The 24,535-nt window shown below is 43.7% G+C and overlaps 2 protein-coding genes across 2 annotated transcripts in view; one reads left to right on the forward strand and one right to left on the reverse strand.

The window, feature by feature from the left end:
* On the forward strand, positions 1–17,117 carry Klhl11 (kelch like family member 11). The gene is made up of 2 exons (XM_052756818.1): positions 1–601; positions 8,840–17,117. The coding sequence occupies exons 1-2, from the start codon at positions 57–59 to the stop codon at positions 10,419–10,421; spliced, it is 2,127 nt and encodes a 708-aa protein (XP_052612778.1). The 5' UTR covers positions 1–56; the 3' UTR covers positions 10,422–17,117.
* The window catches only part of Klhl10 (kelch like family member 10), a 16,912-nt gene continuing 5,678 nt past the window's right edge, over positions 13,302–24,535 (reverse strand). The window contains exons 2-5 of the mRNA XM_052756819.1: positions 23,600–24,089; positions 22,398–23,015; positions 17,876–18,025; positions 13,302–17,694 (exon numbers count right to left, since the gene is read on the reverse strand). Of these exons, the coding sequence (XP_052612779.1) occupies positions 17,320–17,694; positions 17,876–18,025; positions 22,398–23,015; positions 23,600–24,089 (1,633 nt within the window). The 3' untranslated portion in view covers positions 13,302–17,319. The remainder of the gene's footprint in view (positions 17,695–17,875; positions 18,026–22,397; positions 23,016–23,599; positions 24,090–24,535) is intronic.

Consider the following 24,535-nt stretch of genomic DNA (forward strand, 5'->3'; position numbering starts at 1 on the left):
GCTCCGGAGTTGCCGCACCGTTCGGAAGCTGAGGGGGCCGCTGCGGCGGCGTCAAGATGGCGGCGGCGGTGGCGGCGGCGGCGGCGGCTGCGGCCGCGGCTGCATCTCTTCAGGTGCTGGAGATGGAGAGCATGGAGACTGCCGCCGCCAGTTCCGCGGGCCTGGCCGCCGAGGTCCGAGGCAGTGGCACGGTGGACTTCGGGCCCGGGCCCGGGATCTCCGCCATGGAGGCGAGCGGGGGCGATCCGGGCCCAGAGGCCGAGGACTTCGAGTGCAGCACTCACTGCTCCGAGTTGTCCTGGCGGCAGAACGAGCAGCGGCGTCAGGGCCTGTTCTGCGACATCACCCTGTGCTTCGGTGGGGCCGGAGGTCGCGAGTTCCGTGCCCACCGCTCGGTGCTGGCCGCCGCCACCGAGTACTTCACGCCCTTGCTATCAGGCCAGTTTTCCGAGTCGCGCTCGGGCCGGGTGGAGATGCGCAAGTGGAGCTCGGAGCCGGGACCAGAACCTGACACGGTGGAAGCCGTTATCGAGTACATGTACACCGGGCGCATCCGAGTGAGCACCGGCAGCGTCCACGAGGTGCTGGAACTGGCAGACAGGTAGACGATGAGGGGCGCGCGAGGGTTGGGGGGGGACGTGTCTGCGGAGCCGGGTCCCTCACTGTGCCCGCGGCGGGACAGCCACCGCGCCTGGCGCCGAGGAGGCCTCTGAGAGGCTAGCTTGTGCACCTTCGCATCCGGGAGCGCAGATCCCAGGTGTAGGGATAAAGGCGGTGAAAGGCTGTGTGTAGTGTGTGACTCCTGTGATGACGACATGAAAAAACGGTGAAAGGCTAGCTGCGGAACGGAGGAGATGACATTTAAACCGACCGACCTCGGAAACCCGCAAGAGAAATAGGCTGTGCAAAGGGGAACGGGTGCACATTACAGGCTTCCAAAGGCCCTCAGCCAGGATCTAGCTTGGCTTAGGGAACCGTCTTTGGTTTTTGGTCTTGTTTGTTTTTTGTTGGTTGTTTTTCGAGACAAGGTTTCTCTCGTTAGCTCTGGCTGTCCTGGAACTCACTCTGTAGACCAAGCTGGCCTCGAACTCACAGAGATCCATCTGTGTGCCACCACACCCAGCTGAGAAAGGTCTTTAAAAGAATCCAGTGAGTCTGGATCTGCTGGATGAAGGGGAGGATGGTGATTGAGATGCATTGGAAAAAGGTTTGGATTTTACCGAGTGTGATGGATGAGAAGCTGGGTAGAGAGATGGACTGATTTAAATATTTCAAAAGATTTTCTCAGCTATTGTGGAAAATGGATTGTAGGGAGCCAGAAAAGATGCCCCAGAGGTCGGTTTGGAGGCAGGTGGATGCCATTTTTAGGGATGGTAGTACTGTTACAAATCCTTTAACACATACCTATTGACCAGAGATATGCACCAGACACTGATTTTTATGTGATCAAAACACATGAAAATCCCTTTCCTTATCGAACTCATGTTGTTTAACAATGACTACATAGCCTATTGAATGATTATTAAAGTTTGTGATGCAAAATTTAATGTGGAGCTGTGCATTATAGGCCCTGATGGAGGGTGATGGAGAGGACCTTTTTTTTGAGACAGGGTCTCACTATATAGCTCTGGCTGTCCTGGAATTCACTATGTAGACCAGGATGGCCTCGAACTCAGAAATCACCTGCCTCTGAGTGCTGGGATTAAAGGAGTGCACTACTATGGCCAATTTAGAGGAGCTAATTTTTTTTAAATATTTATTTATTTATTTATCATGTATACAATGTTCTGTCTGCATGTATGCCTGCACGCCAGAAGAGGGCACCAGATCTCATTACAGATGGTTGTGAGCCACCATGTGGTTGCTGGGAATTGAACTCAGGACCTCTGGAAGAGCAACCAGTGCTCTTAACCTCTGAGCCATCTCTCCAGCCCCCTAGAGGAGCTATTTTTAAACTGGGTGGATAGAGAAAGTTTAGAAGACATAATAAAGGGGTGTAGGCGGCAAGGTAGTGTGCTTCAGGTAGAGATTGACAGTGCAAAACCCCCAGGTAGAGAGATAGAGAAGAGCAGGTTCATATAGCTAGATGGAGGGAGGCAGTTGAAAGGATCAAAAACATTAGAGTAGTGGTGAGGATGGAGCCCTCAGGGCAGTGGTTCTCAACCTTCCTAATGCTGCAACCCTTTAATACAGTTCCTCCTATTGTGGTGACCCCAACCATGAAATTATTTTCATTGCTATTTCACAACTGTAATTTTGCTAGTGTTATGAATTGTAATGTAAATATCTAATATGCAGGTTATCTGATATGTGACCCCTATGAAAGGGTTGTTCAACCCAAGAGGTTGTGACCCACAGGTTGACAACTACAGCCTTATGGGCCTGTGAAAGGAGCTGAACTTACATTTGTTTTTTGAGACAGAGTTTCTTGGCTGTCCTAGAACTAGCTCTGTAGACCAGACTCTGCCACCCAAGTTCTGGGATTAAAAGTGCACCACCACTGCCCCGGCAGAGCTGAACTTTTTAGAATTAGAGGTCAGCGGGAATGATGCTGTTTTATTTGATAAATTCTGTATTGGAAAAAGGATAGGATAATGGGGAGAATGCAGCAAGGGCTGTAGCAAAGACTAGCTCAAGTCACTGCAGCAATGGTAGAGGCTTGGATTGAAATGAGAAGGGGTGACATCTGTGTGGATGCTTTGAGATTTATTTTATTTGTGGTTCACCCATAAAATAAACAATGTTAGTGCTTGGTGCCTAAAGAGGCTAGAAAGAGCATGTGTGTGCTGGGAACTGAACCTGAAGAGCAGCCAGTGCTTCTAACTGTTGAGCCATCTCTGCAGGACATCTGGCTTTTGAAGTAGAGGAGATGAATTGCCAGTGGACTTGAGTAAGAAAAAATAATTTTTTGACCCTAGTAAGGAAAGATCTGATTATTATTACAGTGTGGAAAAATGCTGGGAATTAATCCCAATACTCTTGGAAAGCAGAGGCAAGCAGAGTTTTAGTCCAGCCTGGTCCATATATCCAGACCAGCCAGGGATTTATAATGAGATCTTGTTCCACCTCCTCACTCCTCAAAAAAGATGTGGAGAAGTAGGGGTTGCAGAGATGGCCCAGCCATGAATGAAATGCCTGCACTGTAAGCATGAGGATTTGGCTTCAGTTCTTTAAAAGCTGGGCATGGTAGTGCATTCCTGTAACCCAAGCCTTGATGGAGAGGGCAGAAATGGGCCGATCCCTGAAGTTCAGTGGCCAGCCAGTCTGGCTCAGTGGATGAGGTTCAGTGAGAGAACTCGTCTGGAAAAATAAAGGTCGAGGGGCTGGAGAGACAGCCCAGTGGCTAAGAGCAGTTGTTGCTCTTGCAGAAGACCTAGGTTGGTTTGGTTCCCAATGTCCACATGGTGGTTCACAACCACCTGTAACTCCTGTTCCAGTGGATCCTGTATCTTCTGGCCATCAAGGACATCAGGCACACATGGCACACAGATAAACATGTAGGCAAAACACTCATACACACAAATCTTTAAAAAAATTTTACACAGCCAAGAGTACACAGAGAAACCCTGTCTCGAAAAAACAAAAACAAAACCAAAAAAAAAAAAATTTTAGAACAAAGATGGAGATCAATCAAGGAAATATAAAGAAGAGCAGATCTGAGGGGAAGGTCAGTATAGGCTTGGTCAAGATGTCTGGGTAAGCTGTTAGATTGAAGAACATTGGGTCTCCAGTCAAGTTCTGAAGGAAATCACAAGTGGAAACAATGTCACAAATAGGGATATTTCCAGGGGCTGGAAAGCCGGCTCAGCCATTAAGAGCAATGGCTGCAAACCGGGTGGTGGTTAATCCCAGCACTTGGGAGGCAGAGGCAGGTGGATCTCTGTGAGTTCCAGGCCAGCCAAGGCTACACAGAGAAACCCTGTCTTGAAAAATCAAAACATACAAACAAACAAAAAAACCCACAACAGTGGCTGCTCTTCCAGAGGACCTGTGGTCAATTCCCAGAACCCATATGGTGGTTCACAACTATCTGTAATTTCAGTTTAAGGGTCCAACTCCTTCTTCTGATGTTGGCAGTAAAAAACATACATTCAGCAAAACACCCATACACATAAATATTTGTTTTTTTATTATTATTGATTTATTTTTTTATTTTTAATACTTTTAATACTTAGTGTCATCACCAACTCCCAGTGGTCAATCATTTGATAGCTAGACTCCACTCTCTTTTTAGGTTTCTATGGTATCAGTTCAGTTCACTCTATTGGATTCTTCAATACTGTAGAGTATTGAAAAAGCTTGTCCTCTTTCTCCTTATTCATTTTTATATGTACTCTTAAGTAACTCAATTATAATTTATATGATAGTTTCCCCAATCTGCATATATCTCTACCCTCCATCTATCTAATGCCTACCCTTTTGTTTTTGGGGGGTTTTTTGGCTTAGACTGGGTCTCCCTATGTAGTTCTGGCTGTCCTTGAAATCTCAGAGATCCAACTGACTGCCCCCCAAGTATTGGGATTAAAAAAGTGTGTTCCTTTTTTGGTTTTGGTTTTGGTTTTGGTTTTTTTTTTTTTTTTTTTTTTTGTGTGTGTGTGTGTGTGTGTGTGTGTGTGTGTGTGTGTGTGTGTATGTGTTTTGGGGGGTTCATGACAGGGTTATTCTGTGTAATGGCTCTGGCTCTCCTGGGACTCGCCTTGTAAACCAGGCTTGTCTCTAACTCATAGAGATTCACCTGCCTCTGCCTCTGCCTCCTAAATGGTGGGATTAAAAGCCTGCATCATCACACCCAGCTCCCCTTTTGTTTTTTTTTTTTTTTTTTTTTTTTTGGTTTTTCGAGACAGGGTTTCTCTGTGTAGCTTTGCGCCTTTCCTGGGACTCACTTGGTAGCCCAGGCTGGCCTCGAACTCACAGAGATCCGCCTGGCTCTGCCTCCCGAGTGCTGGGATTAAAGGCGTGCGCCACCACCGCCAGGCTCCCCTTTTGTTTTTGAGATAGGATTTCCCTATGTAACACAGGCAGGCCTAGAACTCATGCTTCTCCTAGCTCAGCCTCCCAAGAGTTGGGGTTACAGGAGTCCACTATGCCTGGCTCTTGTTCCAGTATAAAAATTTATGTCAATTTCAATGTTTGGAAATATCCCTATTTTAAAAATATATTTAGCTGGGTGGTGGTGGTGTACACTGTGGGGGACCAGCCCCCACACTTATTTACCCCAGGAACTCTTGAGGAATGAGGGTTAAGAAACTTAGTTAGAAATAGAGAGGAGAGAAAACACAACATAGACTCTGGTGGGCCTGGATCCTTATCCAAATGGGCCCAGAACTTTATTCCAAAGGTCTATTTATAACAATGCCAAGGGGTGGGGTAAAAGACCTCCCCCTTGCTAGTTACAGTCACCTGGTATCCAGGCCTGTGGTCCAATCAACCTCTTATGCAGTCCTGCTGGGTACAGCCACTAGGAAACCTAGTGGGCTATAACAGTGTACCTTGGGAGGCAGAGGCAGATGGATCTCTGGACAGCCAGGACTGTTACACAGAGAAACTCTGTCTCGAAAAACAAAACAAGCAAACAAAAAAATTAAAAGGATTGGGTTTAAGGTAGAGTGCCTATTCAGTTAACTCTAAAATAGGAAATGGTGGAATATGTTTGTGTGCTGAAGAAAATGATTCTGTGGAAGAGGAGAAACTTATACTGTAAGAGCAGGCAAATGGACATGGGAGTGGATTTTGAAATAAGAAAGGCCATAATCCATACTAAAATTGGAGACTGAGTGGGGCACACCTGTAATTCCAGTACTTGGGAGGCTGAGGCAGGAGATCTAGGCCAGTCTGGATTATTGAGAGAGACCCTTTCCAAAAAAACAGTGAGGATTGTATGCTGGCTGTGGTGGATCATGCCTTTAATCCCAGCACTCAGGAGGCAACAGCAGATGGTCTTGACTTCAAGACTGCATAGAGACCCTGTCTCAAAACAAAAACCATAGGCCAAAGCAGAAAAGAAAATAAAGGGTATAACTACAGGCAAATTGGTTGGTAGAAAGATAAAGCCTCTGCCCACCTGATTGTTTCTCTCCTCAAAGTACAAGACTGGGTCCTCAGGATAGGGTAGAATGTGTACAGGTCCTGGGAAGGAAGTTTGTTAAATGAAACTGAAGAGAGCTATTATCAAGTTGTGTTTGTGTCTGTCTGTGACTTAAAACTCTAACTCTTGCTGGCATGGTGGTGCATGCCTTCAATCTTTGCACTAGGGAGTCAGAGATATATTGTCTCTGAGTTCAGGTTCAGCCAGGGCTACATAGAGAGAGAGACCCTGTCTCAAAAATACAAAAAAAAAAAAACCCCAAAACCTCTAACTTTTCTCCATCTTTCACCGGCACTATTCTAAGTGCTCTGTAATGATTGAACTTAATTTAATGAGCTCTGAGGCAGGATCATTTTCTCTGTGCCTACATAAACTGTGATCCAGCCCTGCATGGCACTTGGATTAGAAATAATAGAATGAATAAAGTCTCTGGGCTCAGCACTATAATCTCAGCTACTCAGGAGGCTGAGGCAGAAGGATCACAGGTTAGATCCTGCTTCAAAAAAAGAAGGCAGGAGTGGGGAGTTGTATAGTAGAGCACCTGCCTACCATTCAACCTGAGTTGAATTCCTTGGACTATAATAAATAAATGTAAATAGATATGTCCAGCACAGTGTTCCTTACGTAACAATGCCTAGTGTATAATAGCTATTGTTTTCATAGAGTAATGTTTCCCAAAGCCTGTTTTAAGGGACTATGCCTCAGAATTACCTGCTAAACATAGGAGCTTGAGGCAGCCTGGGAATCAGGTGGTCCTGGCACCCAGACTTGTTCCGGGTCCTCTAGAATTCCCACCTCAGAGATAAAACAAAGACAAGGTAGAGTAGTGAGTGAAGGCCTTGTCTTTGTTTTATCTCTAAGGTGGGAATGTTTCTTCAAGAGGGTTAAGAGAGCTTGTTTTAATTCATCTGTATTTGTAATTAAATAGTTATTAAACACAGTAACCGTAATAAACCATTATTGAATGGAAATGGGCCTGTTATGATGACATCATTCTTAGATTGTTTAAGGTTCTTCTCAGTTAAAGAGTCTTTCTCTTCTATAACCATAGTCTCAGATTGACCACTCTTGAGCTCAGTGCTAGTAGATTTATGATTTGGGCCAACACTGTTGTGTTTTGCTTTAACTTAAATTAATTTAGGTGTGTGGGCAATGTTCTATAAGCCACTTTTCTGTTTTTGTTTTGTTTTGTTTTGTTTTTTTAGCTAGACTGTCCTACACATGATTTTTTGTTATGTGTTTGTTTTATTTCCAGGCTTCAGATATTTGAGTTTGTCTTGTCTTCTTTGCTTTAATGATAACCACTTTGGGCAAAGCCCTTAGTCTACTCTCTGTGGTTGCCCAAAGAGATGAAAACCTCTGACTCAGCCTAGGTTGCTGTTCTTCTGATATCTGGCCAAGCTGAGCCTCCAGGAAGTTATAGTTCCTGCCTGCCTCTAGTTTAGGCTCTGTGGTCATCCTGGATAAAGCCCTTCACCAAGACCTTTCTCAATTAAAAAGAACCCAAAGCTGGGAGTGGTAGTGCATGTCTGTGATCCTGGCACATAGGTGGTGGAAGCAGAAGGATCATCCTTAGCTACATAGTGTGTTGGAGACCAGCCTGGGCTACTTGAGACCCAATCTCAAAAAAAAAAAAAAAAAAAGTAAAGCCAAAATAAATAGACAAGAGGTCCAGTGACTGCAAAGGGGTTAGAAAAAATATCAGAAATGCATTTGGACTGGCATTTGTCCTTATTGTATGTGTGTATATCTGTGTGACAGTATGTGCATGTGAGTGCAGTGCCCAAGAAGGCCAGAAGAGGGCATTGGACCCCTTGCAGCTGGAGTTAGACAGTTGTGACCTACTCAGTATGGGTGCTGGGAACCAAACTCAAGTCTGTAGGTGCCATCTCTGACTTCCAGGGGTAACAGCCATGTATGTCATACATAGACATACATACAGGCAAAATACCCATACATAGACAATAGAATCTAGGCATAGTGGCATATGTTTTTAATCCCAGCACTCAGGAGACAGAGGAAGGAAGATCTCTGTGTTGCAGACCAGCCAGAGTTATATGGTGAGACCTTATCTTAAAAAATAAAATAAAGGCTCAGCAGTGGTGGCACACACCTTTAATCCCAGCACTCAGGAGGCAGAGGCAGGAAGATCTCTGTGAGTTTGAGGCCAGCCTGGTCTACAAAGCGAGTTCCAAGGACAGACAAACAACAAATAAATACATAAATAATAAAATAACCACTAAGCCATCTCTCCAGCCTCTTGTTTTCATTTTCATAGATTTTGAAACAGGGTCTCACCAAGTTTTCCAGGCAGGCCTTGACCTTGTGATTCTCCTGTCTTGGTCTCCTGAGTCTTAGGATTACAGGCATGTAAATGTATTTTTTTTTTAATGTATTGTGTGTCTATGATGTGTGGTGCACACCTGGAAGTGAGAGGACAACTTTGTGACCTTTTCTCCTTTCATCTTTATGTGGATTCTAGGGATTGAACTTGGGTCTCTAGGCTTGCTCTGGCAAGTGCCTTTACCCACTGAGCCATCTGCATAATGAGACCTACCTCAAACCCTTCCTCCTGAAAAATAGACTTCTCAGCATAATACTTGCTTATTGGGGCAGTGGGGGAGCTGTTTCAGATACTGTGCTTATGAGATTAATCCTACCATTTCAATTTGTATAATTTGGGCACACCTACAATGCAACCATATAAAATAAGTACATTCCAAAATTAATCTTTTCTCTTTTTCTTGATTCTAGGTTCTTATTAATTCGTTTAAAAGAATTTTGTGGAGAATTTCTGAAGAAAAAACTTCATCTCTCAAATTGTGTGGCCATTCATAGCTTAGCCCACATGTACACACTAAGCCAGCTTGCTCTGAAAGCTGCGGATATGATCCGGAGAAATTTCTATAAAGTCATTCAGGATGAAGAATTTTATACTTTACCTTTCCATCTCATTCGAGACTGGCTTTCGGACTTGGAAATTACCGTGGATTCTGAAGAGGTTCTTTTTGAAACGGTTTTGAAGTGGGTTCAGAGAAATGCTGAAGAGAGAGAGAGATACTTTGAAGAACTTTTTAAATTGCTCAGGTTGTCCCAGATGAAACCCACCTACCTTACAAGGCATGTCAAACCAGAGCGGCTGGTGGCCAATAATGAAGTTTGCGTCAAGCTGGTGGCTGATGCAGTGGAGAGGCATGCGCTCAGAGCAGAGAATATACAGTCTGGCACACTCCAACATCCCGCTTCCCATGTCTCACTTTTACCTCGCTATGGACAAAACATGGACGTAATCATGGTTATTGGAGGTGTGTCAGAAGGAGGAGACTATTTAAGTGAATGTGTGGGATATTTTGTTGATGAGGACAGATGGGTAAATCTGCCCCACATTCATAATCACCTTGATGGACATGCCGTTGCAGTAACAGAATCTTATGTGTATGTTGCTGGCTCGATGGAACCAGGGTTTGCTAAAACTGTGGAAAGGTACAACCCAAATTTGAATACATGGGAACACGTTTGTAGTCTGATGACAAGAAAGCATTCTTTTGGGCTAACAGAAGTCAAAGGGAAGCTGTATAGCATTGGAGGACATGGCAATTTTAGCCCTGGCTTTAAAGATGTGACTGTTTACAATCCTGAGCTTGATAAATGGCACAACTTAGAATCAGCACCAAAGATTCTTCGAGATGTCAAAGCACTAGCCATTGAAGACCGGTTTGTGTACATTGCTGCCCGCACTCCTGTGGACCGGGACACTGAGGATGGATTGAAGGCTGTAATTACTTGCTATGATACAGAAACTCGACAGTGGAAAGATGTGGAATCCTTACCACTTATTGACAATTACTGTTTTTTCCAGATGTCTGTGGTCAATTCAAACTTTTATCAGACAGCATCATGCTGTCCCAAGAGTTATTCTTTAGAAAACGAAGAGGCAGTAAGAAAAATTGCCGGTCAGGTATCTGATGAGATCCTTGAAAGCTTGCCTCCAGAAGTCCTAAGCATTGAAGGAGCAGCCATTTGCTATTACAAAGATGATGTCTTCATTATTGGAGGCTGGAAAAACAGCGATGATATTGACAAACAGTATCGGAAGGAGGCCTACCGATACTGTGCTGAGAGAAAGAGGTGGATGCTCCTTCCTCCCATGCCTCAGCCCCGTTGTAGGGCCACCGCTTGTCACGTCAGGATCCCCTACCGGTACTTACATGGCACACAGAGATACCCTATGCCTCAAAACTTAATGTGGCAGAAGGACCGCATCAGACAGATGCAGGAGATACACCGGCATGCCCTGAACATGCGGAGAGTGCCAAGTTCCCAGATTGAATGCTAAGCTCGCCAACACATACAGCTGGGAACTGTTCTCCCTGTTCCACGAGGCTGGAAATGCTTGGACTGTTACTTGGAAAAGTATGTCAATAACTTATTTTCTACTTGGACTTATTACCCTATATAAAGGAAGTTAATTAAAAAACAAACAGGAAACTCAGTTTAGTGTGCTAATTTTTGTTAGCTTGCAGTCTTGTCTTTTAGTTTGTGTGCTAGCAAATAAGATCTTATTAAAGAGAAGTGGGAGAAAGCAGGTCTAGTTACTTGGCCTTTTTTCTGCCAACAACTATAACTCCTTTGTTTTAGGGACTTCCATTGGGGCTTTAAGCACCAGTGTAATTTGCACATTTACTTTGATATTCCTTTACATTTTGTGTGGATTGTTTGTTTTCAGTGATAACAGTTTATGCATTAAGCTCTCATCTGCAGGAGGCATGTGCAATAGTGAGACTGGATCTGAAGGGAAAAGCACAATGTTTCAGCAAGATTGATCTCAGAATGTTGGCACTGATATTTTGTTGTATGTGTTTTATCTACAAATGGTGTTTTTGTTCTTTGGAAAGGGTGACTGATGAGAAGTTTGTGATTGGCACAAACTTCTTCCACAGCTGTTTATAGACTTGAAGCCATCATTCTGAGATGAGAATTGGGAAGGTATTAATATTTAGCTGATTGACTAGAGAGGAAGTTACACAGGTGAAGTTTGTTTCTCTAAGAAAAAAAGTGTTCAGTGTAACTGAGAAAGCAAGTGAACAAACATTTTGAAACACTTTGAAGAGTTGTGACTGTGTTGATGAGGATGCATCATGCCCATGACAATCAACACTCAATGCCTTCAATTCATTTTTTATTCCATTGAATATTATATAGGCTCTTCATCAGTTCTTTCCACCAGAAAAGCTTTCAAATTGGCAAGGAAGTAACAGTTTAGAAAGTACTGCTAAGAGAAGCCCCTGATTGTCATATTTTCCTGGATTGCCCTAGACTTTTATTGGAACTTAGAGCCTAAAATACCAAATCTGAGTGCATAGTTTTGGCTTTTAAAATTTTAAGGTTTTTGCATAACACATTTAATAGGAAATTATCAAAGTGTTATATAACCAGTTCGATGACTATCATCTTTCAGAAAAGGTTTTTAATCTGTACATATTTTTATTACTCTCCCTAAAGTAGTCTTTTTAATTTTTTGAGACAAGGTCTCATTATGTAGTCTTGGCTGGCCTAGAACTCACTAGGTAGACTAGGTTTTGACCATATATAGATCCTGAGGGATAAGCTTCCAAGGACCAAGAATTGTTTCAACAGCAGCTGCTTCTACCCTTTGTTACAGATTTTCTGTTTTTGTTGAGTTTCTGTGACAATGATACTGTACACTCACATTCCTCTAATTGTTTGTATTTATTAGCATTTTCTTGAGCTGTTATTTTAGAGCTCTCATATTCAAGATCTATAATTCTTAATCTATAATCTCATATTCAAGATCTATAATCTATAATTGCATTAGGTATATCACTGAGTCCCATTCTCTCCTAGTGTCTGCATATTCTTCGTTTGCTGATTTTAGCCCATATTTTTGTGTATGGTATTGGAGGATTAGCTTTTCTCTTTACAATGTCTTTTGAGCCTTGTGTAGGTATCATATTGCTTTTGCACTAATTGTAATAATAAGTCCCTGCTCAGTACATTGAATTTTTTCATTCATCTGTAGATACTTGGAATGTCTGGTTTCCCATTCTTCTTTAGGAATTTGGATCTGATTTGTTCTTAGTTTCTGTACTCCCTTGTACAGGACTTTAGTCTTGGAGTGCTCAGCCTTAAGCTTTTGTGAGTAATCCTGATTTTGGTGGAGCATTGTACAAGTTCTCTTTGTGAATCCTATCATCAAAGAAACATCATTATTTCTCTTTTGTGTTTTTGTTTTAATGCAAATCTCAAATTGCAGAAATTTTCCCTTTCTCTTCATATAATCTAACCTGTAATCTTGCTGATTTTATTTTACCTTTTTTGTTTGTTTGTTTGTTTTTTTAAGACAGTCTTTCTATGTAGTTTGGCTGACCTGGAGTGCTCTATGTAGACCAGGCTGGCCTGGAACTTATGGAGATCTACCTGCCTCTGCCTGGAATTAAAGGCATGTCCCACCATGCTGAGCTTGATGGCTCTTTAGCACACTAATTTCATTTTCCACTTGTTCAGTTTCCTTTGTCAGTAGTTCATGGTGTCTAGTGTGTCTTTGATATAAATTGGCTGTATGCAGGACCTTTCCGGGACGTTAGCACAGTCCTCAGGCACTAGGTCAGATGATGAGGTCACTGGGCTCTTTCATGGCATTTCTCTCTTTTCTAACTCAGTACTTGTCTGTACATTGGTTTCCTTTGTAGCCTTCTTTCCCCTGGTCTGTTCCATTTAAACCATGAGCCCCCTTCACTTGGACTTCCCAAACCTCTGTACTCAGAGAGTCTCTGGAAGAGCTGGGTTGTTGTTGTTGTTGTTTTTCCCTCTTTTCTTCTTGTATATTCAAGGCAGAACTTTTAGTAAACTGCTGGTTGTTGGTTCCCCGTCCTTGTAGAGTTGTACTCTATCTTTAGCATGGTCAGCAGCATCAGTGCCGCTGAGTTACAGGTCCTCTGCACTTGTAATTTATTACATTTGTCATTCCTTCCAACCTAAAGGCAGATATTTTCACTCCCATCACTTCTTTTCTAAACACTGTTGTTAATGCTGGATTGGCTTTAAGCCTGTATGACTATTCTTCCTATTCACATTGATTTGACATTGACAAGTCACCAGCATTTATTGCAGTTAGTCCAAAGACATCTTGATTAATTTGTTGATTCATAACTGCATTATGAGGCTGTTCTGTTTATCAATTGCTGATACATAAGCATTCTTTTTTTTTTTTGGTTTTTCGAGACAGGGTTTCTCTGTGTAGCTTTGTGCCTTTCCTGGATCTCACTTTGTAGACCAGGCTGGCCTCGAACTCACAGAGATCCGCCTGCCTCTGCCTCCCGAGTGCTGGGATTAAAGGCGTGTGCCACCACCGCCCGGCCATAAGCATTCTTTAGTAAAAGTTCAGCTGTCATTTTCACTGACAGCCAGTGTAAAGCTACTTTTTGTCATGCTTCAGTATTCACTTCATGTTCAAGGGTTTTACAAGCTTAGAGAACACAGTTGCCTTGAGCGTAAATATTTGGATCAGCACTGCTCTCTGGCAGAATAGAGGCATTTCCCCCTTTTTTTTTTAAAAAGACTTATTTATTTATTATGTATACAGTGCTCTGCTTGCATGTATCCCTGCATACCAGAAGAGGGCACCAGATCTCATTACAGATGGTTGTGAGCCACCATGTGGTTGCTGGGAATTGAACTCAGGACCTCTGGAAGAGCAGCCAGTGCTCTTAACCGCTGAGCCATCTCTCCAGCCCCATTTCCCCTTCTTGACGTTGTAAGGACTTCATCAGACCTGTGCAGTCACTACTTCTGGATAGTCATACACACAAGCAATATATAGAGCAATTGGGAGTGCGGATAATTCTCAAAAATTGGCATCACTGAAAAGTCCCATCCTCTTATGGACTTTGACCTCAAGGAAGTTACATCAAGGAATACCCATTTTTCTGACTTTCTACATACTCCTGAGCTTTATGAAAGTTAATTCAGGCTAAATCTTTCAACACTCAGTTAACATAAACTCCTGTTCAGGGGGCTGGAGAGATGGGTCAGCAGTTAAGAACACTTGCTGTTCTTCCAGTGAGTTTGGTTCCCAGCACCCACTTCAGGCACCTCACAAGCCTCTATAGCTCCACCTCCAGGGGATCTGATGCCTCTGGCCCCGTGCCCTGCATTCATGCAGAGACAAACACCTAATTAAAAAGAAAAATTTCGGGGTTGGGGGTTTAGCTCAGTGGTAGAGTGCTTGCCTAGCAAGTGCAAGGCCCTGGGTTCGATCCTCAGCTCCAAAAAAAAAGAAAAATTTCAAAAAGGCTCTTGTTGAAGTTGGGTATGGCAGTGCTCACCTGTAATCTGAGCACTTGAGATGCAAAGGCAGGAGACCAGTCTAGTTAGGGCACATAGTGAGACCCTACCTCAAACCAGCCAACAACAAAAGAGTCACTAATAGCAACAGTACGTAAATAGTATAAAATAAGACTCCTGATGGCTTGTACTGTAAATCCGATATTTTCTTCCATTTCTTTAAGAATGTCTTTGCTTTCTCACACATTCTGGAGTATCATTCCAGAAAAGTCCAAGAACAGTGATCTCTGCTTCCCCCGTTGCATCAGAGTTAACTTTTTATTTTTATTGTGTGATAAAATATCAGAAGCACAACCAGAAATTTAGGCTATTTGCTATAACACTTAATGCTCTTGGATTCTGTACTGATAATTTTCTTGAAGTTTCTAAATTAGTGTTCTTGCCCAGGACATGGGTTAATAACGATGTTGGAAATCTGCTTTAAAACCATTTAACGTAGACTAGAGTGAGTCTGGGAACCACAAGTCCTTTCCACATAAAGAATCTATTATTATCCTCCCCCTTTCCCTTCACTTTTTCTCAATTTCCATCCTTTGAGTTTCTTTCGATTGGTTGGTTTTAAAGTGCTGGGAGCTGAACGCAGGGCCTTGCACATGCTAGGGAAACACTCTACCAACTGGGTTGCTTCCCAGCCCTCTCTAGTTACCTTAATAACAAAAGCCTTTGGATTCTGAGAAGCACTTCTTAGTTGTAAGAAGTCTGTGCAGCTAATAGCCTTGACGCTTATTGAAGGAAGCTTGCCTTTGTTTCTGACTGTTCAAGCAAGTCATTTAGTATTTCTTCAGGAAGCCAGCTTTCTCCAGGAGAATGTCATGTATTTTGATTTTGGCTTTTTGGTCCCAGAATTGTATTTTGGGACTGTCGCCACAAAGTTGTTAATAGGGCCATCTTTTTGTCTCCCCCCACCCACCCACCCACCCACCCACCCCCGTCTTTTGGCAGACAATATAACTCCTAAGATTTAGGTATAATCTGGTTTTAAAAACTTGGTTGAAACCACTGTCTTTTTGACTCAGCAGGCAGCCTAGGCCCTGGCTGAATGAAGGGGTAAGTCCTTCCTTGCATGATGGTGTGCAGGTTTTCCTGACTACCAAGTTTCTAATTTTCATATGTGAATTCACGTGTGTGGCTTCACCACCATAACTTGTGTCTCCTAAATACTCTGACTAACTTGTTAGAAAGGAAAGAAACCAGATTTGCTTAAATCTGTTCAAGACTGACATTCTGAAATTTTAAACTGGACATAACAGTATTTATAATGATAATTGTGCAGGTCTAATGTGGCTCTTTGTAAATGAAATTTCTTTTATGAATACAGTTAAAAAATATAGCTTTTAAAAAGCTTAAATGTATTCAAGTGAACCTTTATTTTAGTGCTTTTATTTTTCTTTGTTGGGAAGAGAGGACTCAATTATACTGAAAAGTAACAACTGTCCATTACTCTGAGTAAGGCTACTTCCACATCCTAATGGGCCTTCCTACCTACCTTTAGACTGAGAATGTCAGTCGTGAGCTTAGGGTTTAAGCGAGCATCACTTGCATGATTAGTCTGTGTATCCCGAGAGCTTTGCTCCTCTGTGCCAGTTCAAATTAACATTTTTGGTAAGAACACTTAAGATTAACTGACATCAGTTATGTTTTGGTTACCAGGTTGTGTGTAGTATATCTGAGACCAAAAATTCTTTAAACTGCTGAGCTTTTAAAATACAGACCCTCAGTCTGAAAAGCCAGAGAGCACTTTTGTGTTCCAGTCCTGTCATAGCTGCTAGGCAAGTTCTTGTGCACACTTTTCCCCCTCTGACTTTAGCATGTGGTGTGTTTGAAATATTCCTTTTCTGCTTCCTGATTCCAGTGTCAACACTATAAGTAGACTGCAGCTGTGTTACATATTTTAGCTACTCGGTCTAATAAAGAGTATATAGGACCTCTTTCTGGTACCTTCCGAACTAAGCTTACGTGCAAAGAGCATGTTAGTCACATTTCATGTCTTTGAACATATATGGTGTTGTGAAACAAATATTCTTCCTACACTAGAGAAATACGGTGCTTCAAGCCTAGAATATTTGAGCAACAATTCAGTCTGTTCTTAGCCATCAAACATTTTAGCACAGCTCATCACTCCATTTGTTATTTTCTTGAGGAAAGTCCATTTTGTTATACTTACAGCATATGTTCTGGTCATGGAAAACCAAACAATTACTGAGAGTTGTAATACAATGGCAGTAACTTTACAAAAATAGTCATTTGCTGCAAGGACTTTACTTAGCCAAATTACTGCTCACTGTAACCCTCACAGAGCTTTTGGCTTGCTCTGTGACCCTTGCTAAGGAGTGTGGTACCTTGAAGCACTTGTTAATCAGTTACCCCTCCTGCTCCCTGCACCTGTGAAACACAGTACTTGCTAGGTGTTTGAAGATTTTAACATCCATGGGCTGAGGTTAGTTGTGTTATTTGTGAAATAAGTATTTGGTTTATAAGCCTTTTTTGGGGGGGGGTTAGTGGCACCCAGGCCCCTGTGCAAGATACAATATTATCTCCCTTCATGTTAGAGGAGATGTAGTATTTAGAACACTCTGAGATATTATGTTTATGTTCCTGAAACTATCTTGCTCGTGTTCAAGTTACTAATTGTCTAAATGTAAGTTTTCAATAAACGTATTTCTCTAGAGCTGGTTTTGTACTGTGTGTTTCTTTCCTTAATTATGCACTGTTGAAAATAATCACCTTCTTCCTTACTCCCTCATTTATCCAACCCATGCTTCCCTTAAGTTGAACATTTTCCAGTACTCTTACAAGTTTAAACACTGCATTTATTTAAAAAAAGAATTAATTCTTATTGCTTAGACTTTTTATTAGCTAAATGAAGAGGCTCATACAGGTAGGGTACTTGTCGAAGCGGAATACTTTACTTCATCTCGCAGTGCTAATCCTGTGAAGTTGTCCCGTCTAGCTGCATACTCCCCAACATTGGCTAGCCCTGGTACCACGCAGCAGCTCAGAGCACTGCGGTAGATGCTCATGTCATGAGCGTCATACCACTCATCGGTCTTTTCATCATAGCACTCAACATTAAAGGTGGTGGTAAAGCCATTAAAGCCACCCACCACAAACAAGAGGTCGTCCACTACCTCGATACCAAAATTGCTACGAGGATTAAACATAGTGGGGATCGTGCGCCAAGTGTTAGCCACTGGACTGTAGGCTTCTGCGCTCCTCAGTCGATTAGCTCCATCAAAGCCACCTACCTGTGAAGAGCAAAAGAAACAAGGTTGACTGCTACTCAGTCTTTTGTCCACTGAGGAAGCCCTTGTGGGGAGAACCAGAGATGCTATGCCTCTTTTCAAATGCTTGCCAATGGTAGACTAAATGTCTTGGCTATTAGAAAATCTAAGGGGGTCATTTTATCATCGTACAATAGAAACTCACTGCGTATACATGTTCCCCATAAGCAATTACACCTATTCCACTCCTCCTGCTCCTCATGGGTGCTATGACTGTCCACTGATTGCTCTCCGTGTTGTACACTTCTGCTGTAAACAGGCACTCGTTTCCATTAAACCCACCACATATGTAGACCTGTGTGGAGAGAGTTCGGGAGTGTTACATCATACTGAGGAGTAGACAGAAGATACACGCGTGGCAGGGGATGCTCTTTTAGTGTTTGGAGAGCTATCTTCTAAGGATGTGGAGAGGATGTAGCAGCTGTCCCAGCCCAGAGCTTAGCCTGTGCGGGATGGTCTCCAAGTTTCAGGCCAGCTGGTAGATGTGATCAGGGACAACTTGTGTATTATTTTATGTGTATGGGTGTTTCTCTTGCAAGTTTGTGCACCACCCATATGCAGCGTCAGTGAAGGCCAGAAGAGGGTGTGGGATCTCCTGGGATTGGAATTAACAGATGGTTGTGAGCTGCCTTGTGGGTGCTTGTAATTGAACCCAGTTCTGGAAGAACAGCCAGTGTTCTTAACCACTGAGCCATCTCTCCAGCTCCTCCATGTGCTTTTTAATTTTGACTTTTGTTTGTTTGTTTGTTTTGTTTTTGTTTGAGACAAGGTCTCACTCGCACTATATAGCCCTGGTTGTCCTGGAACTCACCATGTAGACCAGGCAGGCCTCTGTGCCTCAGCCTCCTGAGATTAAAAGCCTGTACCACCATACCCAGTCTTTCCCTGTCCTCTTCCCCCACCCCAATTACATTATTTGTATGCATGCATGCTCCTGTGCCATGTCATACATGTGGAGGTCAGAGGACAATTTGCTGGAGCCAGCTCTCTCCTATTATTTCTCCTTGATACCAAAGACGGAAGTCGGGTTATCAGATTTGATAGCAAATGCCTTTACCCACTGGGCCATCTCAAAGGCCCAGGGGGCGGTTTTTGATAGATTTATTTTTTGCATGTGATGTTTTACCCATATGTCTGTCTATATACCATGTGCGTGTCATGTCCTTAGAGGCCAAAAGAAGGTGTTAGATTCCATTGGAACTGGAGTTACAGACTGTCAGCTGCCAGGTCAGTGCTGGAATCTAACTGGAGTCCTCTGGAAGAGCAGCCATTGCTCTTAACCACTGAGCCATCTCTCCGCAACCCCCAGGGACATTTTTAATGCCAGTCTATACATTATTCTCTCTCTATATGCATGAATTCTGTGTGTACATGAATGTGTGTATGGGTGCCAGCATGTATGTATGCATGTGGAGGTCAGAGGACAACATTAGGTCCTCAGGAACCATCCATTTTTTAAAGCATATATATTTGTGTGTGTGTGTTTGTGTGTGTGTATGTGAATACATGACAGGTGCACAGGCATGCATGAGTGTCTCTGTGCATTTGCCATGATGCACATTTAGAGGTCAAAAGACAACTTCTTAGAATTGGTTCTCTCCCAATGTTGGTTCTGAATTGAACTCAGGTCAGGCTTGGTGGCAAGCTCCTGTACATGCTGAGCCATCTGGATGGCACCGTCCATCTTTTTAACTTACTTATTTCTATTTGTGTGTATGTGTGTGTGCCCCTTATCTATATGTGCATCATGTGTATGTAGGTGCTTGCAGAGGTCAGAAGAAGGCATTAGATCCCCTAGAACTGGAATTACAACTGAACCCAAGTCCCCTGCAAGGACAGCGAGTGCTCTTAGCCGCTGAACCATCTTTCCAGGTCCCCAGCTTCTTTGGTGGGTTGTTTGTTTGAGACCTGGTGTTCTCACTGCCACTTAATGGCCACTTAATAACTTGAGGAAAAGTGCAGAGTCAGCCCTGTGCACCTCAGGTTGCACACATCCATGCATTAAAATTAGGATGGCGCTGGGCGGCGCACGCCTTTAATCCCAGCACTCGGGAGGCAGAGGCAGGTGGATCTCTGTGAGTTCCAGGCCAGCCTGGTCTACAGAGCGAGTTCCAGGATAAGTTCCAAAAGGTACACAGAGAAACCCTGTCTCAAAAAAAAAAAAAAAAAAAATAGGATTGCAAATACTGGGGAGGAGGCTAAGTGAGATGACTCAGCAGGTAACAGCCCTTGTCACTGAAGCTGACCTAAATGCAATCCCCAGGTCCCACGTGGTGGGAAGGAAAGTTGTCCTCTGACCTCCATATGTGCACTGTGTCACGTGTGTGCCCACGCACACAAATCATTAAATAATTTTAAAATATTGGGGAGGGCTGAGAAAATGGTTCAGTGGGTAAAGGAGCTTGCTATACATAGTGGGAGGAAAACACTGAATTCTGCAAGTTGTCCTCTGGCCTTCCATGTACATATACCACAGAATGAGTTTACACACACACTAAGTAAAAATGCAGTTGAAAAAGAAAGAGAAGGCTGGCGGTGGTGGTGAACACCTTTAATCCCAGCACTCGGGAGGCAGAGGCAGGCAGACGGATCTTTGAGTTCCAAGGCCAGCCTGGTCTACAGAGTAAGTTCCAGGACAGCCAGGGCTACACAGAGAAAATGTGTCTAAGAAGAAAGAAAGAAAGAAAAGTAGAAGCTGAAGCTGGAGAGATGACCCAGTGGTTAAGAGTACATAATGCCCTTGCAGATGACCTAAATTTAATTTCTAGCCCCCATATCAAACAGTTCACAACCACTTGTAACTCCAGCCCCAGGGGATTTGATGCCTCCAGTGCCCATATCCTCACATGAACACACACACACACACACACACACACAATTTTTAAAACTTTAAAAAAAATTCATGTATGCTTGCATGTGTGTATGCGCGCGCGCGCGCGGCGTGTGTGTGTGTGTGTGTGTGTGTGTGTGTATCTGTGTGTGTGTGTGTGTCTCTGTGTATGTATGTATGTGTATGTGTATGAGCCCTCAGAAACCAGAGGAAGATGTATCCCCCTGGAGCTGGAATTAAAAGAAGTTGTAGGCTGCCTGCTTCATGTGGGTGCTGGGAACTGAACCTGGGTCCTCTGCAAGAGCAACAAGTGCTCTTAACCACTGAGCCATCTCTTCAGCGCCCTATCTTCCCCTCCCCCCAAAAAAAAGAAACTTAAGAAAATATTGCCGGTGTGTGTGTGTGTGTGTGTGTGTGTGTGTGTGTGTGTGTGTGCACGCGTGCATGCGTGCGTGCGTGCGTGCGTGTGTGCATGCGCTTTTAATCCCAGCACTCCAGAGGTAGAGGCAGGTGGATCTCTGTGAGTTCAAGGCCAGTCTGGGCTACACAGAGAAACCCTGTCTTGAAAAGAAAAAAAAAAAAAAGAAAGAAAGAAAGAAACTATTAGGGAAGTTATGTCCAGAATGGGCATAATGGCTCACACCTGTAGTTACAGGTAAGGGAATCACTGAAGCTTCGAGGCTAGCCTTGGCTACAGAGTGAGACTGTCTCCAAAAAAAAAAAAAAAATTGCCAAAGTGGTGCACACCTTTAATCCCAGCACTAAGGAGGATCTTTGGGAATTCCAGACCATTCAGGAGTACATAGGACCATTTCTAAATAAATGGAGGCTAGAGAGATAGATAGATCAGCAGTTTATCTTTTTTTTTTTTTTTTTTTCCTGTTGGAACTCACAATATGGATGAAGCTGGCCTTAAACTCAGAGGTCCACCTGCCTCTATCTCTTCAGTGCTGGGATTAAAGGTGTGCACCGCCATGACCAAGCTACACTTGCTACCCTTGCCAAGGACCCAGAGTTTGATTTCCAGCACCCATGTGGTGGCTCATAACTATCCATAACTCTAACTCCGGGGGACTCCCTCTCCTGACCTCCCTGATTACCAAACATGCACATGGTACATAATCACACATGCAGGCGGAACATTTTACATAGTGAAGTTTTATAGCTAATGAAAATACAATTGGCTAATGAGATGGCACAGTGTGTAATGGCACCTGCCACCAAACCTGAAGACCTGAGTTTGATCCCCGGGCCCCACCTGGTAGAAGGAGAGAATTTACTCCAGCAATTTGTCCTCTGACCCCCACATATGCTCATATCACACCCCCCAAAAATTTAATTTAAAAAACAAATGTAATGAAAAATGTACAGATTTTTCTCGTAGTTCTCTAAAAAAAAACAAATGCAGTATAATAATTTACATAGCATTTACATAATGTCAAATACTACAAGCAGTCTGGAGATGGTTGAAGTATGTGGAAGGAAATTATACAACAGCTTTCTTTGAGACAGTCTTCCTGTGTAGCTTGCCTCGAACTCTTGTGTAGCCCAGTCCGGCCTTAAACTCATAGCAACCTTCCTGCCTCAACCTCCCACGTGCTGGGTTTATGGGTGTGTGCCCCCACACCCAACTGTGCATAGGCTATACACAAGCACCATGCCATGTTCTATGAGACTTGAGCGTCTGGATGCGGCTGTGTACGGGGGACTGTCATCCAATCTTCAGGGGATACTGAAAGACAACTGTACTGCCAAGTGAGTATTGCCGTTTTGTCTTCCAGCCTCACCCCGGAAGGAAGAGCAGTCCCGGTCTTCCCCTTCCGCCCTGGTTCTTTACCTTCCCGTAGAGTGTTGTGGCGCTTGCATCACTCCGCTGCTCATGCATGGGGGCGATGAGTGTCCATTGATTGGTCTCTGGCTCGTATCGTTCAGCAGTGTTGAGACGCACATAACCATCAAACCCTCCCATGGCATAGATGAAATTGCTGAGGACTGTCACGCTGACATAGCAACGTCTAGAGTGCATAGGGGCCACTTGGTGCCAAGTTTTCTTCACAGGGTCAAAACGCTTAACACTATTGAAGTAGTCCACACTATCAAACCCCCCGATGATATAAACATAGCCTTTCAAGTAGGCTGCCCCATGGTAAGCTCGAGGACTTTCTTCTTCACAAGTGACATTCACCCATCTGTCTGCTCGAGCATCGTATGCCTCAATGGCATTGGTGGGGCTTCCGCCACTCCAGCCACCAATAGCAAATAGAATGGCATAGGGCAGGCGGGGCCTGGTGAGTGGGTTGGTGAAGTCAGAATTGGAGGGTCCGTTCATGTTCAGGTCATACATGGCCTTTAGGGCATTAATGATGACTGGCTTACATTCCTCACTGTCTTTGACGTAGTCATTCATCTTAACATTATTCATGAAGTACTCAGCATGCATTAGGGCCAGGCGAACCTAAGAAGGAAATACAGAAATTTATTCAGATGAGGCAAAGGGTGTCTGCAAGTCCCATCTCTTTAAGCTGCTTTCTGAAAGAGCAGCAAGTGCTCTTAACCTCTGAGCCAGTCCCTTGGTTTGCTTTTTAAAAAATGTGTAACTCATAGATGTATTTGTCTTGAGGAGACATAACTACACATTCCTTGGCCACTGGGTAGAGCAAAAGAAGATGTGTAATTGGCCAGAAATTAAATATAAACCAGGATCAATAAAAATAAAGCTAGGATCAAGTGACTACAGCTGTGTGCCACTCTTGACTAAGTTCCTGTAATAGCTTGTACCTTGGTGTAGGGAAGAAGGTGAGAGACCTTTTAGAATTCTGTGGAATCCCCTGCTGCTCTCCCCATACCAAGAGGGAATTTTTGGCCAAAGAAAGAATTTGCAACATCAAGGGAAGAGAAAATTGCAAGCTTCAGAGAGAAGCAGGGGACGGATGCGCCTCTCATTAAGCCCTGGGATCTGTGGCTCTTGGGGCCAGTCCCTCCCAGTAAACGAATCAAACGTGAGCGATTAAGCATTTGCAAAGAATAACTAAACTTGACCTTAGGAAGCAAAACTGAAATATGTTGCTTCCTATTTTGGGGGTCGTGAGAAATCCACTTTAAAATGGCCTCAAACACAGCGTCCTCCTGCTTCACGTTGAGTTCATCTTTCTCGATGATATCCTTCAGCTCAGTGACGGAGAGCTCCAGAAACTCCGCTGAGACCTTCACCATCTCCTCGAAGTTGTGCAGGATGAACATGTAGGCCTTCTGCCTCAGCTCAGGGCAGTAGTAGTAGTCCGTGAACTTGCAGATGCCGATGCAGTTATCCAGACACAGCTCCGACTTGAGGAACTCACAGCAGCCCCTGACAATCCCCATGATGTTAAATTGGTCGGCAGCAGCCAGCAGCTTCTCCACGTTGTCAGGGGTGATTGGCACGGTCCGAGTGTACGCATACTCAATAATTAGTTTCATCATGTCGGGGGAAATGCCAGGAATGTTGTAAACCTTCTTCTCAGTGTTGTTCCAGCCACTTGTAAACAAAGCTCTGGGGGGAAAAAAACCAAAGACAAGAGAAATTAGTAGCACAGAAACATTCCCCTCCTGGAGACCACCCTCAGCCCCACCCCTGGCCCCTTTGCTTTCTGAGGGCTTGGACACACTCCAAATGTTGCCCGGTAAGTATGTTGGAACTAGACTGGCCTGAGGGAGTGCGTGAAGAATGGCTTCATACGGTGGGTGTGGAAAGTGCCTTTCCAGGAACCTCCTGCGGTCACTCTGTCTTTACCCTCTTTTTTCTTTTTTTTAAATTTTATCTATTTTTTTTTTTTGGAGCTGAGGACCAAACCCAGGGCCTTGCACTTGCTAGGCAAGTGCTCTACCACTGAGCTAAATCCCCAACCCCTACCCTCTTTTTTCAAGGTGTGTGTGTGTGTGTGTGTGTGTGTGTGTGTGTGTGTGTGTGTGTATGTGTGTTTGTGTAGGTATACTAGC

The sequence above is a fragment of the Peromyscus californicus genome, unplaced genomic scaffold (assembly GCF_007827085.1).
Source record: "Peromyscus californicus insignis strain IS unplaced genomic scaffold, ASM782708v3 Scaffold_3__1_contigs__length_106647218, whole genome shotgun sequence".
NCBI classification, from domain to species: Eukaryota; Metazoa; Chordata; class Mammalia; order Rodentia; family Cricetidae; genus Peromyscus; species Peromyscus californicus.

What these genes read in the sequence shown, in the direction of transcription:
- Klhl11 (XM_052756818.1), top strand. Translation starts at nt 57, where the DNA reads ATGGCGGCGGCGGTGGCGGCGGCGGCGGCGGCTGCGGCCGCGGCTGCA. An exon ending in GTGCTGGAACTGGCAGACAG is followed by an intron (nt 602 to 8,839) that starts GTAGACGATGAG and finishes TCTTGATTCTAG; the next exon opens with GTTCTTATTAATTCGTTTAA.